Source organism: Meles meles, chromosome 3 (assembly GCF_922984935.1).
Source record: "Meles meles chromosome 3, mMelMel3.1 paternal haplotype, whole genome shotgun sequence".
NCBI lineage: Eukaryota > Metazoa > Chordata > Mammalia > Carnivora > Mustelidae > Meles > Meles meles.
The window spans coordinates 112,201,445-112,217,322 of record NC_060068.1 but is presented as its reverse complement, the minus strand read 5'-3'; the positions used below and the strand labels follow the sequence as shown (position 1 = coordinate 112,217,322).

Below are 15,878 nucleotides of genomic sequence, written 5' to 3'. Positions count from 1 at the left end.
AAAACACAAAAAAACATTATGATCAGTGTGTATATATATATATACATATATACATATGTATATATACACACACACATATACATACATACATATATATGATATACATACTATGTAACAAATAAATATATATGTGAAAGTATAATTATATTTAAATAAATTAATTAAATATATATATATGATAAAATATTCTCATCTTACAAAAATACTCACCTGAAACATCACTATCCCTTCATGGCACCATCACATTTACTCTGTTCCTTTTAAGATAATGCCTCAAAAGAAAATCTTTTACATGCTCACTGTCTCCAATGTTTTGTGCCTCTGTAATCATTCTTTACATATACATTTTTTTTAAAGATTTTATTTATTTATTTGACAGAGAGAGCGTGACTGTGCACATCAGCAGGTGGAGTGGCAGGCAGAGGGAGAGGGAAAAGCAGACTCCTTGCACAGCAGAGGCAGCCTGATGTGGGACTCAATCCCAGGACCCCGGGATCACAATCCAAGCCAAAGACAGCTGTCCCACCAACTGAGCCACCCATGTGCCCTGTAATCATTCTTTTGCCCTCAGCTTTCTAACTAAAGTGTATTATCAGTAAACAGAACACATTTCAGAATTTATGGAATGCAAATAAAATATTACTTAACTGTTTATAGTACTAACAGCCTGTATGAGAAAGTAAGAAAGATCTCAAATCAATGACCTTAGCTTCCTCTTAAAAAAAAAAAATTTTTTTTAAGGGCGCCTGGGTGGCTCAATTGGTTAAGCCTCTGCCTTCAGCTCAGGTCATGATCCCAGAGTCCTGGGGTCAAGCTCCACATCCACTCTCTGCTCAGTGAAGAGTCTGCTTCTCCCTCTGCCCTGCCCCTCCCCTCCCCTCATGCCTTCTCTCTCTGGCTCTCTCTTTCAAATAAATTTTTTTTTTTTAAGATTTTATTTATTTGACACAGAGAGAGAGATCACAAGTAGGTAGAGAGGCAGGTAGAGAGAGAGGGGGAAATAGGCTCCCTGCTGAGCAGAGAGGCCAATATGGGGCTCAATTCCAGGACCCTGAGATCATGACCTGAGCTGAAGGCAGAGGCTTAACTCACTGAGCCACTCAAATAAAATCTTTAAAAAAAACCCTGTATTTTTAAAAAAAGAAACGTAGGGGTGCCTGAATGGGTCAGGTGGGTTGAGCCCTCTGCCTTCGGCTCAGGTCATGATCTCAGGGTCCTGGAATCGAGCCCTGCATCAGGCTCTCTGCTCGGCTGGGAGTCTGCTTCCCCTTCTCTCTGCCTGCCTCTCTCCATTGCTTGTGATCTCTCTCACTCTGTTAAATAAATAATAAAATAAATAAAATTTTAAAAAGGAATGTAAATTAAACCAAGAAAAAAATGAATTTAAAGAAAGTAGATTTCTTTTTCAAAAGAAGCATAAATTAAGCCAAATGAGAACAGTGGAAACCAACGTAACAAAACCCCCAAAACAATGGAGAAGAAAAAGCAGATTTTTAGAAGATCAATAAAAGTGAAAAATTCAAGGGGCACCTGGGTGGTTCAGTCAAACTCCTGACTTTGGCTCAGGTCATGAGATCAAGCCCCACATTGTCACGCTCTGTGCTCTGTGGGGTAGTCTGCTTGAGATTCTCTCCCTCCCCTCTGCCCTTTCCTCACTAAAAATAAGTAAATCTTAGAAAAAAAAAAAAAGAAATGCAAAGAAACGCACCACATATATGATCAACTGCAATTGCTAAAGCAATTCCATGCAGAAAAAAACTTCTTTTTTTTTAAGAGGCAGGGGAAGGGAGGCAAAGGGAGAGGGAGAAAATCTCAAGCAGGCACCACACCCAGCAAGAAGCCTGGCAGTGCCGGAGAGACAGGGTTTGATCTCAAGGCCTTGAGTTAATGACCTGAGTCAAAAATCAAGAGTCAGACACTTAACCGAGTGGGCCACTCGGTTTAAAAAGAGACAAAAAAAGACACTTAACCGAGTGGGCCACTCGGTTTAAAAAGAGACAAAAAAAGACACTTAACCGAGTGGGCCACTCGGTTTAAAAAGAGACAAAAAAAGACACTTAACCGAGTGGGCCACTCGGTTTAAAAAGAGACAAGCTTTTTAAACAAATGTGATGGAAATGGATATCTGTATACAAAAAAAACCCCCGTGATATGGATCTTATATGGATCCTATATACATATATACAAATATTACATATATACAAATATTACATATATACAAAAATTACCTTGAAATGGATCACAGACCTAAATGTAAAGCCTAAAACTATAAAAATTCTTTAAAAAAAAACAAAAAAAACAGAGGAGAACACGGGTAGGGGAAAATTTTGATCTGTAACCAAAAAAACATGATCTGTAAACAAAAAACATGATCTGTAAACAAAAAAACCCCCCTGATGAATTAGTTTTCATCAATATTAGCAACTTCTTATCTTCAAAAGATAGTTGAGATAATAAAAGGGAAGCTACTTACTAGGGGGAAAATGTGCAAATCTTGTATCTGATAATGGCCCTGCATCCTGAAAATATAAATTCTCAAACTCAATAAGAAGAGGACAACAGGGGAACCTGGGTGGCTCAGTGAGTTGAGCATCTGCCTTTGGCTCTGATCATGATTCTGGGGTCTTGGGATTGAGCCCCATGTTGGGCTCCCTGCTCGGTGGGGAGCCTGCTGCTTCTCCTTTTCCCTCTGCTGCTCCCTCTCCTTGTACTCTCTCAAATAAATAAAATCTTTTTTTAAAAAATGGAGAGGGCAGGGGCTCCTGGGTGGCTCAGCGGGTTAAGAATCTGCCTTCGGCTCAGGTCGTGATCCCAGAGTTCTGGGATCGAGCCCTGCATAGGGCTCTCTGCTCAGCAGGAGCCTGCTTCCTCCTCTCTCTCTGCCTGCCTCTCTGCCTACTTGTGATCTCTGTCTGTCAAATAAATAAATAAAATCTTAAAAAAATAAAAATGGAGAAGGCAATAATCCAGTAAGACATGGACAAAAGATTTAAATAGTCCACCAAAGAAGATACACAAATGCCAAGTACATGAAAAGGTTTTCAACATCAACTGTCATAGAGAAATGTCAATTAAAAACAAATGGAGCACTCCCACACAACTGCTAAAAGGTCTAAAATTTAAAAAGACGGACCATGGGGCGCCTGGGTGGCTCAGTGCATTAAAGCCTCTGCCTTCGGCTCAGGTCATGATCCCAGGGTCATGGAATCGAGCCCTGCATCGGGTTCCCTGCTCAGTGGGGACCCTGCTTCCTGCTCTCCCTCTCTCTCTCTGCCTGCCTCTTTGCCTACTTGTGATCTCTGTCTGCCAAATAAACAAATAAAATCTTTTAAAAATAAATAAAGAAATAAATAAATTAAGACTGACCATGCCAAACTCTAATAAGTATGTGGAGCAAATGAAAATCTCATCTATTGTAGGAATATATAATTGTTCAATCATTTTGGAAAACAGTATGAGATTTTCCTAGAAGTTAAATGTATGCTTGAAGGTATTTACTTAAAAGAAATAAAAGCATGTGCCCATACAAAGACTTGTACACAAATATTTAGAAATTTATTTTTTTAAAGATTTTATTTATTTGACAGACAGAGATCACAAGTAGGCAGAGAGGCAGGCAGAGAGAGGAAGGAAAGGAGGCTCCTTGGTTCACTGAGAGCCTGATGCAGGGCTCGACTCCAGGACCCCGGGACCATGAGAGCCAAAGGCAGAGGCTTTAACCCACTGAGCCACCCAGGTACCCCATCTTGTACACAAATATTCATAGCAGCTTTATTTAACTAAAAACCAGAAAGAGCCCAAATGTTCATCAGTAGGTGAATGGCTAAATAAACTGTGCTATAACTATGAAATTGAATAATACTTAGCAATAAGAAAGAATGATTTATACATTTGACAATATAGATGAATCTCAAAATAATTGTGCTGAGTGAGAGGCGCCCGCGTGGCTCAGATCATGACCTCAGGGTCCTGGGATCTAACCCCACGTGGGCTCCGTGCTCAGGAGGGAGTCTGCTTCCCCTCTCCCTTCGTCCCTCCCCATAGCTCATGCTCTCTCTCTCAAATAAATTTTTAAAAATCTTTTTTTTTTTTTTAATTTTATTTACTTATTTGACAGAGAGATCACCAGTAGGCAGAGAGGCAGGCAAAAAGAGAGGGGGGAAAGCAGTCTCCCTGCTGAGCAGAGAGCCCAATGCAGGGCTCGATCCCAGAACCCTAAGATCGTGACCTGAGCCGAAGGCAGAGGCTTAACCCACTGAGCCACCCAGGTGCCCCAATAAATAAAATATTTTTTTTTTTAAAGATTTTTTATTTATTTATTTGACAGAGAGAAGATCACAAGTAGGCAGAGAGGCAGGCAGAGAGAGAGGAGGAAGCAGGCCCCCCGCGGAGCAGAGAGCCCGATGCGGGGCTCGATCCCAGGATCCCGAGATCATGACCTGAGCCGAAGGCAGCGGCTTAATCCACTGAGCCACCCAGGCGCCCCTAAATAAAATATTTTTAAAATAGTAACTGTGCTATGTGAAAGAAACAAACCAAAAAGAATACATGTATTATCATTCTATTTACATGCAATTCTCAAAAATGCAAACTAATATACAGTGACAGAAATCAGATTAGCGGTTGCCTAGGGATGGGAAGGGCAGAGACTATAGGAAGAGAACATTATAAAGGATCATAAGGAAACATTTGGGGTACATCAACAAGAGGAAAGATAAAAACCGTATGAACATTTCAAAAGATGCAGAAAAAGATTCTGACAAATTACAACATTCATTTATGATAAAAATCCTCAACAAAGTAGGTTTAGGGGGAACATACCTCAATATAATAAAGGCCCTACATGGAAAACACACAGTGAACATCATCCTCAATGGGAAAAACTAAAAGCTTTCCTCCTAGGATCATGAACGAGATAAGGATGTCTACTCTTACCACTTGTATTCAACACAGTATACTACAAATCCTAGGCACAGCAATCAGACAGAAAAAAAAAAAATATAAAAGATATCCAAATTGATAAGGAAGAAGTCAAATTTTCACTATTTGCAGATGACATGATACCACATATAGAAAATTGTAGAAGACTGCACCAAAAAACTAGGACTAATAAATGAATTCAGTAAGATCGTAGGATACAAAATTAAGATACAGAAATCTGTTGCATTTCTACACACTAAAAATGAAGTAGCAGAAAGAAAAATTAAGAAAACAATCCCCTTTATAATTACACCAAAAACAGTAAAATACCTGGAATACATTTAACCAAGGAAGTGAAAGATCTGTACTCTGAAAACTACAAAACACTGATGAAGGAAACTGAAGACAACACCAACAAATGGAAAGAAACTCCATGCTCATGAATTAGGAGAACAAATACTGTTAAAACGTCCATACTATGGAAAACGATCTACAGATTTAATGCAATCCCTATCAAAATACCAACCCCATTTTTCACAGAACTAAAACAAATAATCTAAAATTTGTATGGAACTACAAATGGCCCTGAAAAGCAATCTTTTTTTTTTTTAAAAGATTTATTTATTTGACAGAGAGAGATCACGAGTAAGCAGAGAGGCAGGCAGAGAGAGAGGAGGAAGCAGGCTCCCCGCTGAGCAGAGAGCCCGATGTGGGGCTCGATCCCGGGACCCTGAGATCATGACCTGAGCTGAAGGCAGAGGCTTAACCCACTGAGCCATCCAGGTGCCCCCTGAAAAGCAATCTTAAAAAAGAACAAAACTGGGGCGCCTGGGTGGCTCAGTGGGTTAAAGCCTCTCCTTCGGCTCAGGTCATGATCCCAGGGTCCTGGGATCAAGACCTGCTTTGGGCTCTCTGCTCCTCGGGGAGCCTGCTTCCTCTTCTCTCTGCCTACTTGTGATCTTTGTCTGTCAAATAAATAAATAAAATCTTAAAAAAAAAAAAAAAAAAAACTGGAGGTATCAAAATCCCAGATTTCAAGATATGCTACATAAAGTTGTAGTAATCAAAGCAGTTTGGCACTGGCACAAAAAAAGATACATAGATCAAGGGAAGAGAACAGAGAATGCAGAACCAAACCCATGATTATACGGTCAATTAATCTACAACAAAGGGTGCATGAAAGGGGGCACCTGAGTGGCTCTATCAGCTGGGTGTCTTGGTTTCAGCTCAGGTCATGATCTCATGGGTTGTGAGGCTGTGTCCCATATCGGGCTTTGCACTGAGCAGGGAGTCTGCCTGAGATTCTTTCCCCTCCCCCTACTCCTGCACACGTTTTCTTTCTCTAGAATAAATAAGTAAATCTTCAACAAAAAAAAGGAATATGCAATGGGAAAAAAAGTCTTGCCAACAAATGGTGTTGGGAAAACTAGACAGCTACATGCAAAAGAATGAAATAGATCACTTTCACACCAGTTTCATTTTATACACAAAAATAAACTCAAAACTGATTAAAGCCTTAAATGAGAGACCTGAAGTCATAAAAATCCTAGAAGAGAGCATAGGCAGTAATTTCTCTGGCTACAGCAACATTTTTCTAAATGTTTCTTAAGGCAAGGAAAACAAAAGTAAAAATAAACTGTTAGGATTATATCAAAATAAAAAGCTTCTGCACAGTAAAGAAAACAATAAAACAAAAAGACAACCCAATGAATGGGAGAAGATATGTGCAAACGATATATCCAACAAGCCTTAGTATCTAAAATATATAAAAAACTTATACAACATAACACCAAAAAAGCAAATAACTTAAAAAGTGGACAAAAGACAAGAACATACATTTATTCAAAGAAGACATACAGTTGGCCCACAGACACATGAAAAGATGCTCAACATCACTCATCATCGGGGAAATGCAAATCAAAACCACAATGAGATCTCACCTCATACCTCTCAGAATGGCTAAAATAAAAAAACACAAGAAACAACAAGTGCTGGCGAGGATACAGAGAAAAAATACCCTCATACACTGTTGGTGGGAACACAAGCTGGTGCCGCCACTGTGGAAAACAGTATGGAGTTTCCTCCAAAAATTAGTAATAGAACTACCCTATGTTCTGGTAATTGCACTATTGGGTATTCACCCAAAGAATATGAAAATACTAGTTCAAAAAGATACAAGCACCCCTATGTGTACTACAGGATTATTTGCAGTAGCCAAATTACAGAAGCAACCCAAGTGTCCATCAACAGATGAACGGAAGAATAAGATGTGATACACACAAGCAGACACACAGACACACACACATAATAAAATATTACTCAGCCATAAAAAATAGTAAAATCTTGCAATTTGCAACAGGGATGGATCTAGAGTATAATACTAAATGAAGTAAGTAAGTCTGAAAAAGACAAAGTACTGTATGATTTCACCTATTATGTAGAATTTAAGAAAACAAACAAACAAGGAAAAAGGGGACAAATAAAAAAACCGAGACTCTGAAATATAGAGAACAGATGGTTACCAGAGGAGAGGTGGCGGGGGGGGGGGGTAGGTAAAAATAGATGAAAGGGTTTAAGAGTATGTACACTTATGACGAGCACTGAGTAATGTACAGAACTGCTGAATCCCTATACTGTATACCTGAAACTAATACCACACACTATGATAATTACACTGGAATTTTTTAAAAAAAAATTTAAGATTTGGGGCACCTGAGTGGCTCAGTGGGTTAAAGCCTCTGCCTTCAGCTCAGGTCATGATCCCAGCGTCCTGGGATCGAGCCCCACATCAGGGTCTCCGCTCAGTGGAGAGCCTGTTTCCCTTCCTTTCTCTCTGCCTGCCTCTGCCTACTTGTGATCTCTGTCAAATAAATAAATAAAATCTTTTTTAAAAAATTTAAGATTTTATTTACTTGACAGAGAGAGAAAGAGAAAAAAAGAACAAGTGAGGATAGGGAGAGAAGGATCAAGCTCCATGTCGGCTTCCTGCTCAGCAGGGAGTCGTCTTGGCCCTCTCTCTCTCTGCCCCTCTCCTGCTTTGTGCACACACACACTCTCTCAAATAAATAAAATCTTTTTTTTAAAAAAAAGGCAAAAAAGACAACTCACAGTATGGGAGAAAATTTTTGCAAATCGTTCATCTGATAAGGGACTCTGAGATATACAAACACTATAACTTCATGATAAAAAGACAACCCAATTTAAAAACCAGCAAAATAACAAAAAAAACTTTAAAAAAATCAGCAAAATATCTGAATAGATCTCTCTCTAAATAAGATATACAAAGGCCCATAAACCCATGAAAATACTGTCAACATCATTAGCCATCAGAGAAATTAATATCAAAACTACAATGATAAACCACTTCCCAGCCACTAAAGTATCTTTATTCACAAAGAAGGATAACAACAACTTGGCCAGGATTTGAAGAAACTGGAGCTCTCATACACTGCTGGTGGAAATACAAAATGTAGCAAACACTGTGGGAAACCATCAGACAGTTCCTCAAAAGATTAAATAGTTACTATATGACCCAAGAATTCCACTCCTAGGTGGAATAACCAAGAGAACCAAAAACACATCTCTATACTAATGTTACAGCAGCAAATTTCATAAGAGCCTCAAAGTGAAAACAACCCAAATGTCAATGAACTGGTAAACAGATAAACAAAATGTGATATAATCATAAAATGGAATATATTTAGCTATAAAATGGAAAATATTGGTAACATAACATGAATGAAACTTTAAAACATCATGCTAGATACAAAAGATCCAGTCAAGATCTTCTTCCTCTCCCTCTGCCCCTCCTCCCTACTGTGCTCACTCACTTACTGTCTCTATTAAATAAATAACATCTAAAAAAAAAAAAGAAAAGAACATATTCTATTTAGCATACATGGAAACTGGCCATAAAAACATTAAATAAATTTTTAAAAACAAATTATACAGCTTATATTCTCAAACAAGAACATAAATAAATTAGAATCAGTAATAGAATGGAAAATCCTCAAGTATTTGAAAATGAAACCATGTGCTTCCATGGATCAAGGAAGAAGTCACACAGGGAATAAGGAAATATCATACACTAAATGGTAATAAAATCACAATGTATCGCTATCTTTGAGACACACCTAAAGCAGGGCTCAGAGGGAAGCTGATAGTTTTAAATACAGAAAACAAGAAATGTTTACGATTAATGACCTAAGCCTACATCCCACAATAAGTAGAAAAAAGACAACAACCACAATAAAGGAAAAACCAAGGAAATAGAAAACTGAAAAAATTAAAAGGTAATTATTGGAAATGATCAATAAAACTGACAAAACTCTAGTATATTAATCAAAGAAAATGAAGAGAAAATACAAATCACCAATTTCAGGGGGAAAATGACTTTACTAGAGATCCTACAGACATTAAAAGAATAAGTATTTATTTTATAAATAACTCTATGCCAATAAACTTGACTACTTAGATGAAATGAACAAATTACAAGACTGACACAAGGAATAGAAAATCTGAATAGCTCTATATCTACTGAAAAACTTGAATTTATAATCGAATACTTTCAATAAAGAACACTATGGGCCCAGATGGCATCACTGTTGAAGTATATTAAAACATTCAAAGGGTGCCTGGGTGGCTCAGTGGGTTAAACATTTGCCTTTGGCTCAGTCATGATCCTAGGGTCTGGAGATGGAGCCCTGTGTGTCAGGCTCCCTGCTTGGTAAGGAGTCTGCCTCTCCCAACCAACTCACGCTCTGTCTTGCTGTCCCTCGCCCTCTCAAATAAATACAAAATCTAAAAAAAAAAAAGCACACAAAAAAACCCAACAAACACATTCAAGGAAGAATTGAAACTAAATTCCACACACCAGTTCAGGAAACATAAATGAAGAGAACATTTCCCTGCTCCTTTTAAAGAGCCAGAGCTACCCTGATACCAAAACCAAAGACAAGAAAACTACAAGTAACATCTCCTAATCCTGACACCACCACCACCCCCACCCCCACCCCCACACAAGTCCTAAGATTTGAACAGATATTCAAAAAGAGGAATGGTCAATAAGGTCATAAGAAGAGGTTCAACGCCATTAGTCATCAAGGAATCACAAACTGAAAGCAGTATGAGATACCCTTATGTGCCCAGGAAAATGGCCAAAACTAAAAAAAACTGATAATACCAAATGTACACAAGGATGTAGAACAAATCAAACTATCATATACCGCTGAGGGATGGGAGCGGAGCGAGCTAGGAGTATGACAGAGTAGCTCAGGAAAATAGTTTTAGTGTAGTACGAACTCAACACATGACTGAATAATTCTACTTTTTACCATATAACCCAATATTTATTCTTGAAAAAATAAAACTTAAGTTTACATAAAGGCTTTTTAGTGAATATTTACAGATACTCTCTTCTTAGCCCAAATCTGGAAAAAACTCCAAATGTTCATTAACAGGTATCTGGGTGCATAAATGTTGATATTTTCAAACAACAGAAATAAAAAGAACTCAGGAATAAAAAAGAACAAATTACCAATACATTCCTGAACACAGAAGAATTCCAAAAGTATATGCTGAGCAAAAGAAGGCAAACATATACACAAATGGAGTACACACTGTATGGATTCCATTCACATGAAATTCTAGAAAAAGTATAACTTATCTATACTGTCATAGAACAACTTAGTAACTATGAGGGGCCAGTGGTGGAGGTGAGGTAGACTGCACAGATCCACGAGGGGACTTTTGGGTGGTGACGGAAATATTCTATTTCTTGATTAGGGTGGTGGTTACACAGGTATATATACCTACCAAATCCAACTGTATGTTTTTTAGGTGTGCGTAGGTTGATTTTAAAAGTATAAGAGTGTGATGGCACACATACAGGCAGAAAGTTACAGGCCTACCTCACATTATTCACAAAAATAAATTGGGCTAAAGATAAACACAGAAAACAAAATTGTAATTACATTAAAGTAAAAAAATAAGAGGGTATGATTATGATCCTAGGGAAGGAAAAAGCTTCTTTAAAAGACATTAAAAAGTAGCTTCATAGAAGAGAACGATCTACTTATTCATCAAAATTAAAATCTTCTAGACCATAATACTTAACAGAACTCTAACTGGGAGATGTGTTTATAGCACGCAGAAGAAATTAATATAATCCAGAATTCAAACAAAAGAACACAAAAAGAAATCCTCCTGAAACTCATTAGGTGAAAGATGCAACCCCAAGAGCAGAGTAAACAGGTATACTTAGCTACAGAGAAGTAACATGGATGACAAATGTGTAAAGATGATAAACCTAGCTAGCAATCTAAGAAATGAAACGCCATTCTGCACTCAGAAGATTGGTGCTTCAAATAACAAATGGTGATGTGCACGTGAGGAATCAGGAGGAATACAAGTGGGAGTACTGACTGGTACAACCGATAAAGAGGGAATCTGAGAATATATTAAATACACCATCTCAATACTCAACCATTCTACTTCCTACTTTACACAAAAGAAACTCATATGCATGAAACTAATGATGATGAAACTCACAGGCATGAAAAAGATACCCACACAAGCAATATCTATGGAAATGAAAACTTTACAACAACTTAAATATCAAAGGGAAATAATTCAACTAAAATACATTTATACTATGGATGCATATAAAAGAAATGAAATACGTCTATATGTAATCTATTATCTATATATAATAAAGACAGAGAGTAACTATAGAATGGTCTCTAAGACCTGTTGCTGATTGAAAATCCAGAACAATACATCTGGGCAGAAATAAAATCAAAGAGAGAGTGCTTACATGTAATGATCACATATGTATGTTTGCAAATGCATGTGAAAAGACTTGCAAAGGTATGCATGGAGGTGAGATGGAGGAGACAACACTGGGAAAGGCTATTATTAGGGGTCCTGGTCAAACTTCCACAAGAAGAATATATTCTTCTATTATTAGTGTAAATATAAATTAATGTTTTAAAAAAAAAAGCACATCTGCTGATGGTAGCTGAACCTGAACCTTTGTCTGAGGAACCTCTTTCCACACACGTCAGTATGACTGCTAAGTCCAATGGAAAGGCGTTCCTCAGGTAAGAGTTTGAGAAACCCTTACCACCTGCAGCCTAGAACACCGAAACAAACACTGACACTTTAATTCTCTTCCCAATTGCCTTCAAAACTTTTTCAAGAACCTCTTAATCCAAGTCGCTCTTGATTCCATTATCTTGGTTTATTTTCTTCATAGCAATGATCACTATTTGAAATTATGTATTTATTGTCTGTCTCCCACTAGAATGGGAATGGCAAGACAACTCTGAATGCATGTGATTTTAGTCAAGCCATTTATAGTTTTCTAACAGTATCAAAGACACATGTTATTTACTTACCTTAGTTGGAAAAGGAAATTTGGAAGGTTCTGTTTTGCATGGTGTATGAATAGCCGTTAGAGGGGGAGGCCATGAATGCGTCATCTCCTGAAATGTAATTATTACAGTTTGTTTTCAACCAGTTCAAGGACAAAAATTACATAGCTAAAAACCAGATTTGTATTATAAATGCTGGTTTCATGATAGGTCCTCCAAAGTATATATATTTAATCAATAAATATTAATTAAGCACAACTGTGTGCAAGGCACTATGGGGCAGGAAATAGATAAATAATACACACTCCCTGGCTTCAAGGAGCGTGGAGCTAAGATGAAACCTCTGAATCGCCACAGAAATCAGCCTATAATCAAATACAAGGTACACAGTATAACACTACTGAAGAAAAGCGTGCTGTGAGAGCGGGAGGGGCAGGTAATAGTAAGAAAAGGAGCTAACATTTACTGTGTACCTTTACTGGGCCAGATGCTGTGTTGTTTTACAGGTCTGTTACTCATTTAGTACTCATAATGATATTAGGAGGTAGATACCATTATTATCCTAACTCTATGTAGGATGACACTGAAACACAAAAGTTATTTATTAAAGGCCAAACATTCGTGGACACAAATGGACACCAAATTTCATCTCAGGAAGTCTGGCTGCAGAGCTCAATGGCTGATAGAAGTTTTTAGTCAGGTGGAGGAAATCAGAAGAGAGATATCAAAAGCCCATGAGAAGGAAGACAGACAAGCAAGGCTGTAAGTATGATTTTGTTCACATATTTAGTGAATTTTAATCACATGTCAACTATGTTCAAGTGGAGATTTGGATAAGATCACAATGTTTATGTTAAAGGAGCAGGGGAAAGAGAGACATCAGATTTAGAATAAAGAAGGAGTGTTTTATTTCTGGCATTTAGTTCAAAGTAAGTCATTAGGTAGACTGAGAAAATACAATAAATTAAAAGTAGTTTAACTTTTAGGAATTTACTTTTTAGCTATACCCACACAGCTACATAAAGATACATGTTCAAGGGGCCTACACTTAAAAAATAGAAACAACCTAAATATCCAACAGCACAAAATAATTAAATAATTACCAGACAGCCATACAATGGGACACCAAGCAGACAGTAAAATGAGGAATTTAACTACTGATATGAAATGTTGTCCACAATATACTGTAAAGTGATAAACAGAAATCATAGTCTATGTCCTAGTAAATGTCTTTACATGAAAAAATATTCATGAAAAAAAATCTCTGGCTACCTCTGGACAACAGAATGACAGAAGGAGAAAGAGACCTGGGCACTTGATACAGTCTCTACTATGAGAACTTCGTAAAATAGCCACCTGCACTGTAATTGCTCTTTATCTACTTATAATACTTTGTTTTTTCACAGCATTTCACTTTCTGAAATAATATTAAATAGTTGATTATTTCCAATATTCAGCAAGAATGTCAGCTCAAAGGGTGCAACACTATCATTATCACCACTGTATCCAAAGAGCTTGACACAGGCAGGCTGTGAACTACTCTTTTACAATAAATGGCTACCACTTTTAGATTAAAATTTTCTTCTTTAAGTTTATGATGGAGTTCCTAGAAATAGTACGACTACAAATCTCAAGAAAACATGAAGGCAATTTGGACCTGCAGTTCCTTATGCACTGCATACAGGGGAAGGAAACAAACTCAGATACTCTAGGTTTTCAGTGTTGGCATTTTACACCTCAAATACCAAAGTACTTTCAATAGACAATCTATGTAACTCCATCATTAAATGACTTAGCACCTGTTACACCCAAGGCCATGTGCCAAGCCCTGTATATATAAAATGAAGACTAAATGGTCAGTACCATCAAAGAGATAATTAAATGTGAGAATACCTAAAATTCTTCCAGGTATTACAAGGCCATGTATCCTTGAGGATTCAAAGAGAAAAGATAAAGCTCCATTACACTTTTTATATACATGGGAACTGAAAAATGCATGCTATATGAGATTCAAAAGAAAGAGTTATCATTGTACTCTGATAGTCTGACATAGGGGAAAGAAAGATTTCATTGGGATTCTAAGAAAAAACAGAATCTGTATATGACTAAAGACAAAGGAGAAATATAGTTCATGAAAGTTTATTTAAAAAGATACAACAGAAAGAAAGTGTAGGGCTTAGTGAAACCAATTTGACAAAAGTGGAGAATTAATAGAGAGGTAGAAGCAGTCTGTGAAAGGTCTAGAATGTTGAACTTGGACACTATTTTATCTATGGGGCTCAGAGAGAGAGCCACTGAAATTTCGAAAACAGAAATTAATTTATGAAGACGGTGGATTAAAGAATCTGCCAGCAATGCAAAAGACAGATGAGCAAAGCAAGGACTGTAGACTGCAATTCTTGAAGCTCAAGGTGGCAGAAATGGAAATAAAGGAATGTATTTTCAAGGAAAATTCAAACCGTACATGCAGTTTTGTGATTAAACAGAATATGAGAGAAATTTAGGATTTTACGCTGAGAAGCACAGAAGATTGGTAGTACTACTAAGAGAGGAAGGTCTGATAATTCTGCCTTTAGATATGTTGAGTCTAAAGAAGCAGGGAGATACGCAAATGGACACACAGCAAGGAAGAGACATAAACCACAACTCAGAGGAGGCCAAAGAGGTGAGTAAGACTGAAGAGTTAACAGGTGAAGCTGTAACAATAGAGGAAAATCAAAATAGAGCAGAAAAAAACAGAGAAGCTAGAAAAAAGACCCATATTTAAAAGAGAAGACACCAAGGTTCCCAAAAGGCAGAGAATGAGAGATAAGAAAGGTAGATGGAAATAAAAACAGTGAAGCATAATAATAGTCAAGGAAGGAAGAATGAGGTTTCTAGAAGGAAAAACTGAAAATTCTTGAGAACGGTAGAAAGAGCTGAGAACTCAAATGAAGCCCTTAGTGAAGGGAGATCATGAGCTTAGCGAAACAGCTTCAGCAAAATGACAGAGACAAATGAGAGACTGCACTGGGCTGAAGAAAGAAAGGAGAGAATGAAGTAGAACTAGCAACACAATAGTCTTTCAGAAGTATCCACAGTGAAATGCAGGTACAGACACAAAAAATCAGGAGCTTATGCAAAAATTACAAGTAATACGTGACTGACGGTTTTTCTCTACTGAAACAAAAGCAGTCACTGTCACTCACTAATCCACTAGACCTTCCCTTTTTAGAGCTGGCAACTTTCTCTTTTCCCAAAAGAGGAATACACATTTTGGTCATGTGTCAATTTTAAACATATTTCATCCAACACTCAGAATGAGCAGTATTCAGAGGAGTTCTTTCATTGTAGGAACTGACCAGTAGATATAAATGAATTACAAAGCAAGCTATTTTCAATGAAACTTTTTTTTTTTTTTTCAATGAAACTGTTTGACTGGTAATTACTAATAAGTCTTACAAAGTACTGTTTTATTTGCTTTCTTCCTCTTCTCAAGGCAAACTATTATGACTGGAATTTGATTTACTTAAAAATGAAAAACAAACAAAACCAGTTCTTTGAGGGCAGGTAGTAAACAAACCCAATGACTCAGAAACTAAATAT

The 15,878-nt window shown here is 37.3% G+C and overlaps 1 protein-coding gene across 2 annotated transcripts in view; it reads right to left on the bottom strand.

Moving 5' to 3' along the window:
- AFF4 (AF4/FMR2 family member 4) overlaps positions 1-15,878 on the bottom strand; it is a 90,476-nt gene that overhangs the window by 40,647 nt on the left and 33,951 nt on the right. For both annotated transcript variants that reach the window (XM_046000257.1, XM_046000258.1), the window contains exon 5: positions 12,318-12,404. In XM_046000257.1, the coding sequence (XP_045856213.1) occupies positions 12,318-12,404 (87 nt within the window). The remainder of the gene's footprint in view (positions 1-12,317; positions 12,405-15,878) is intronic.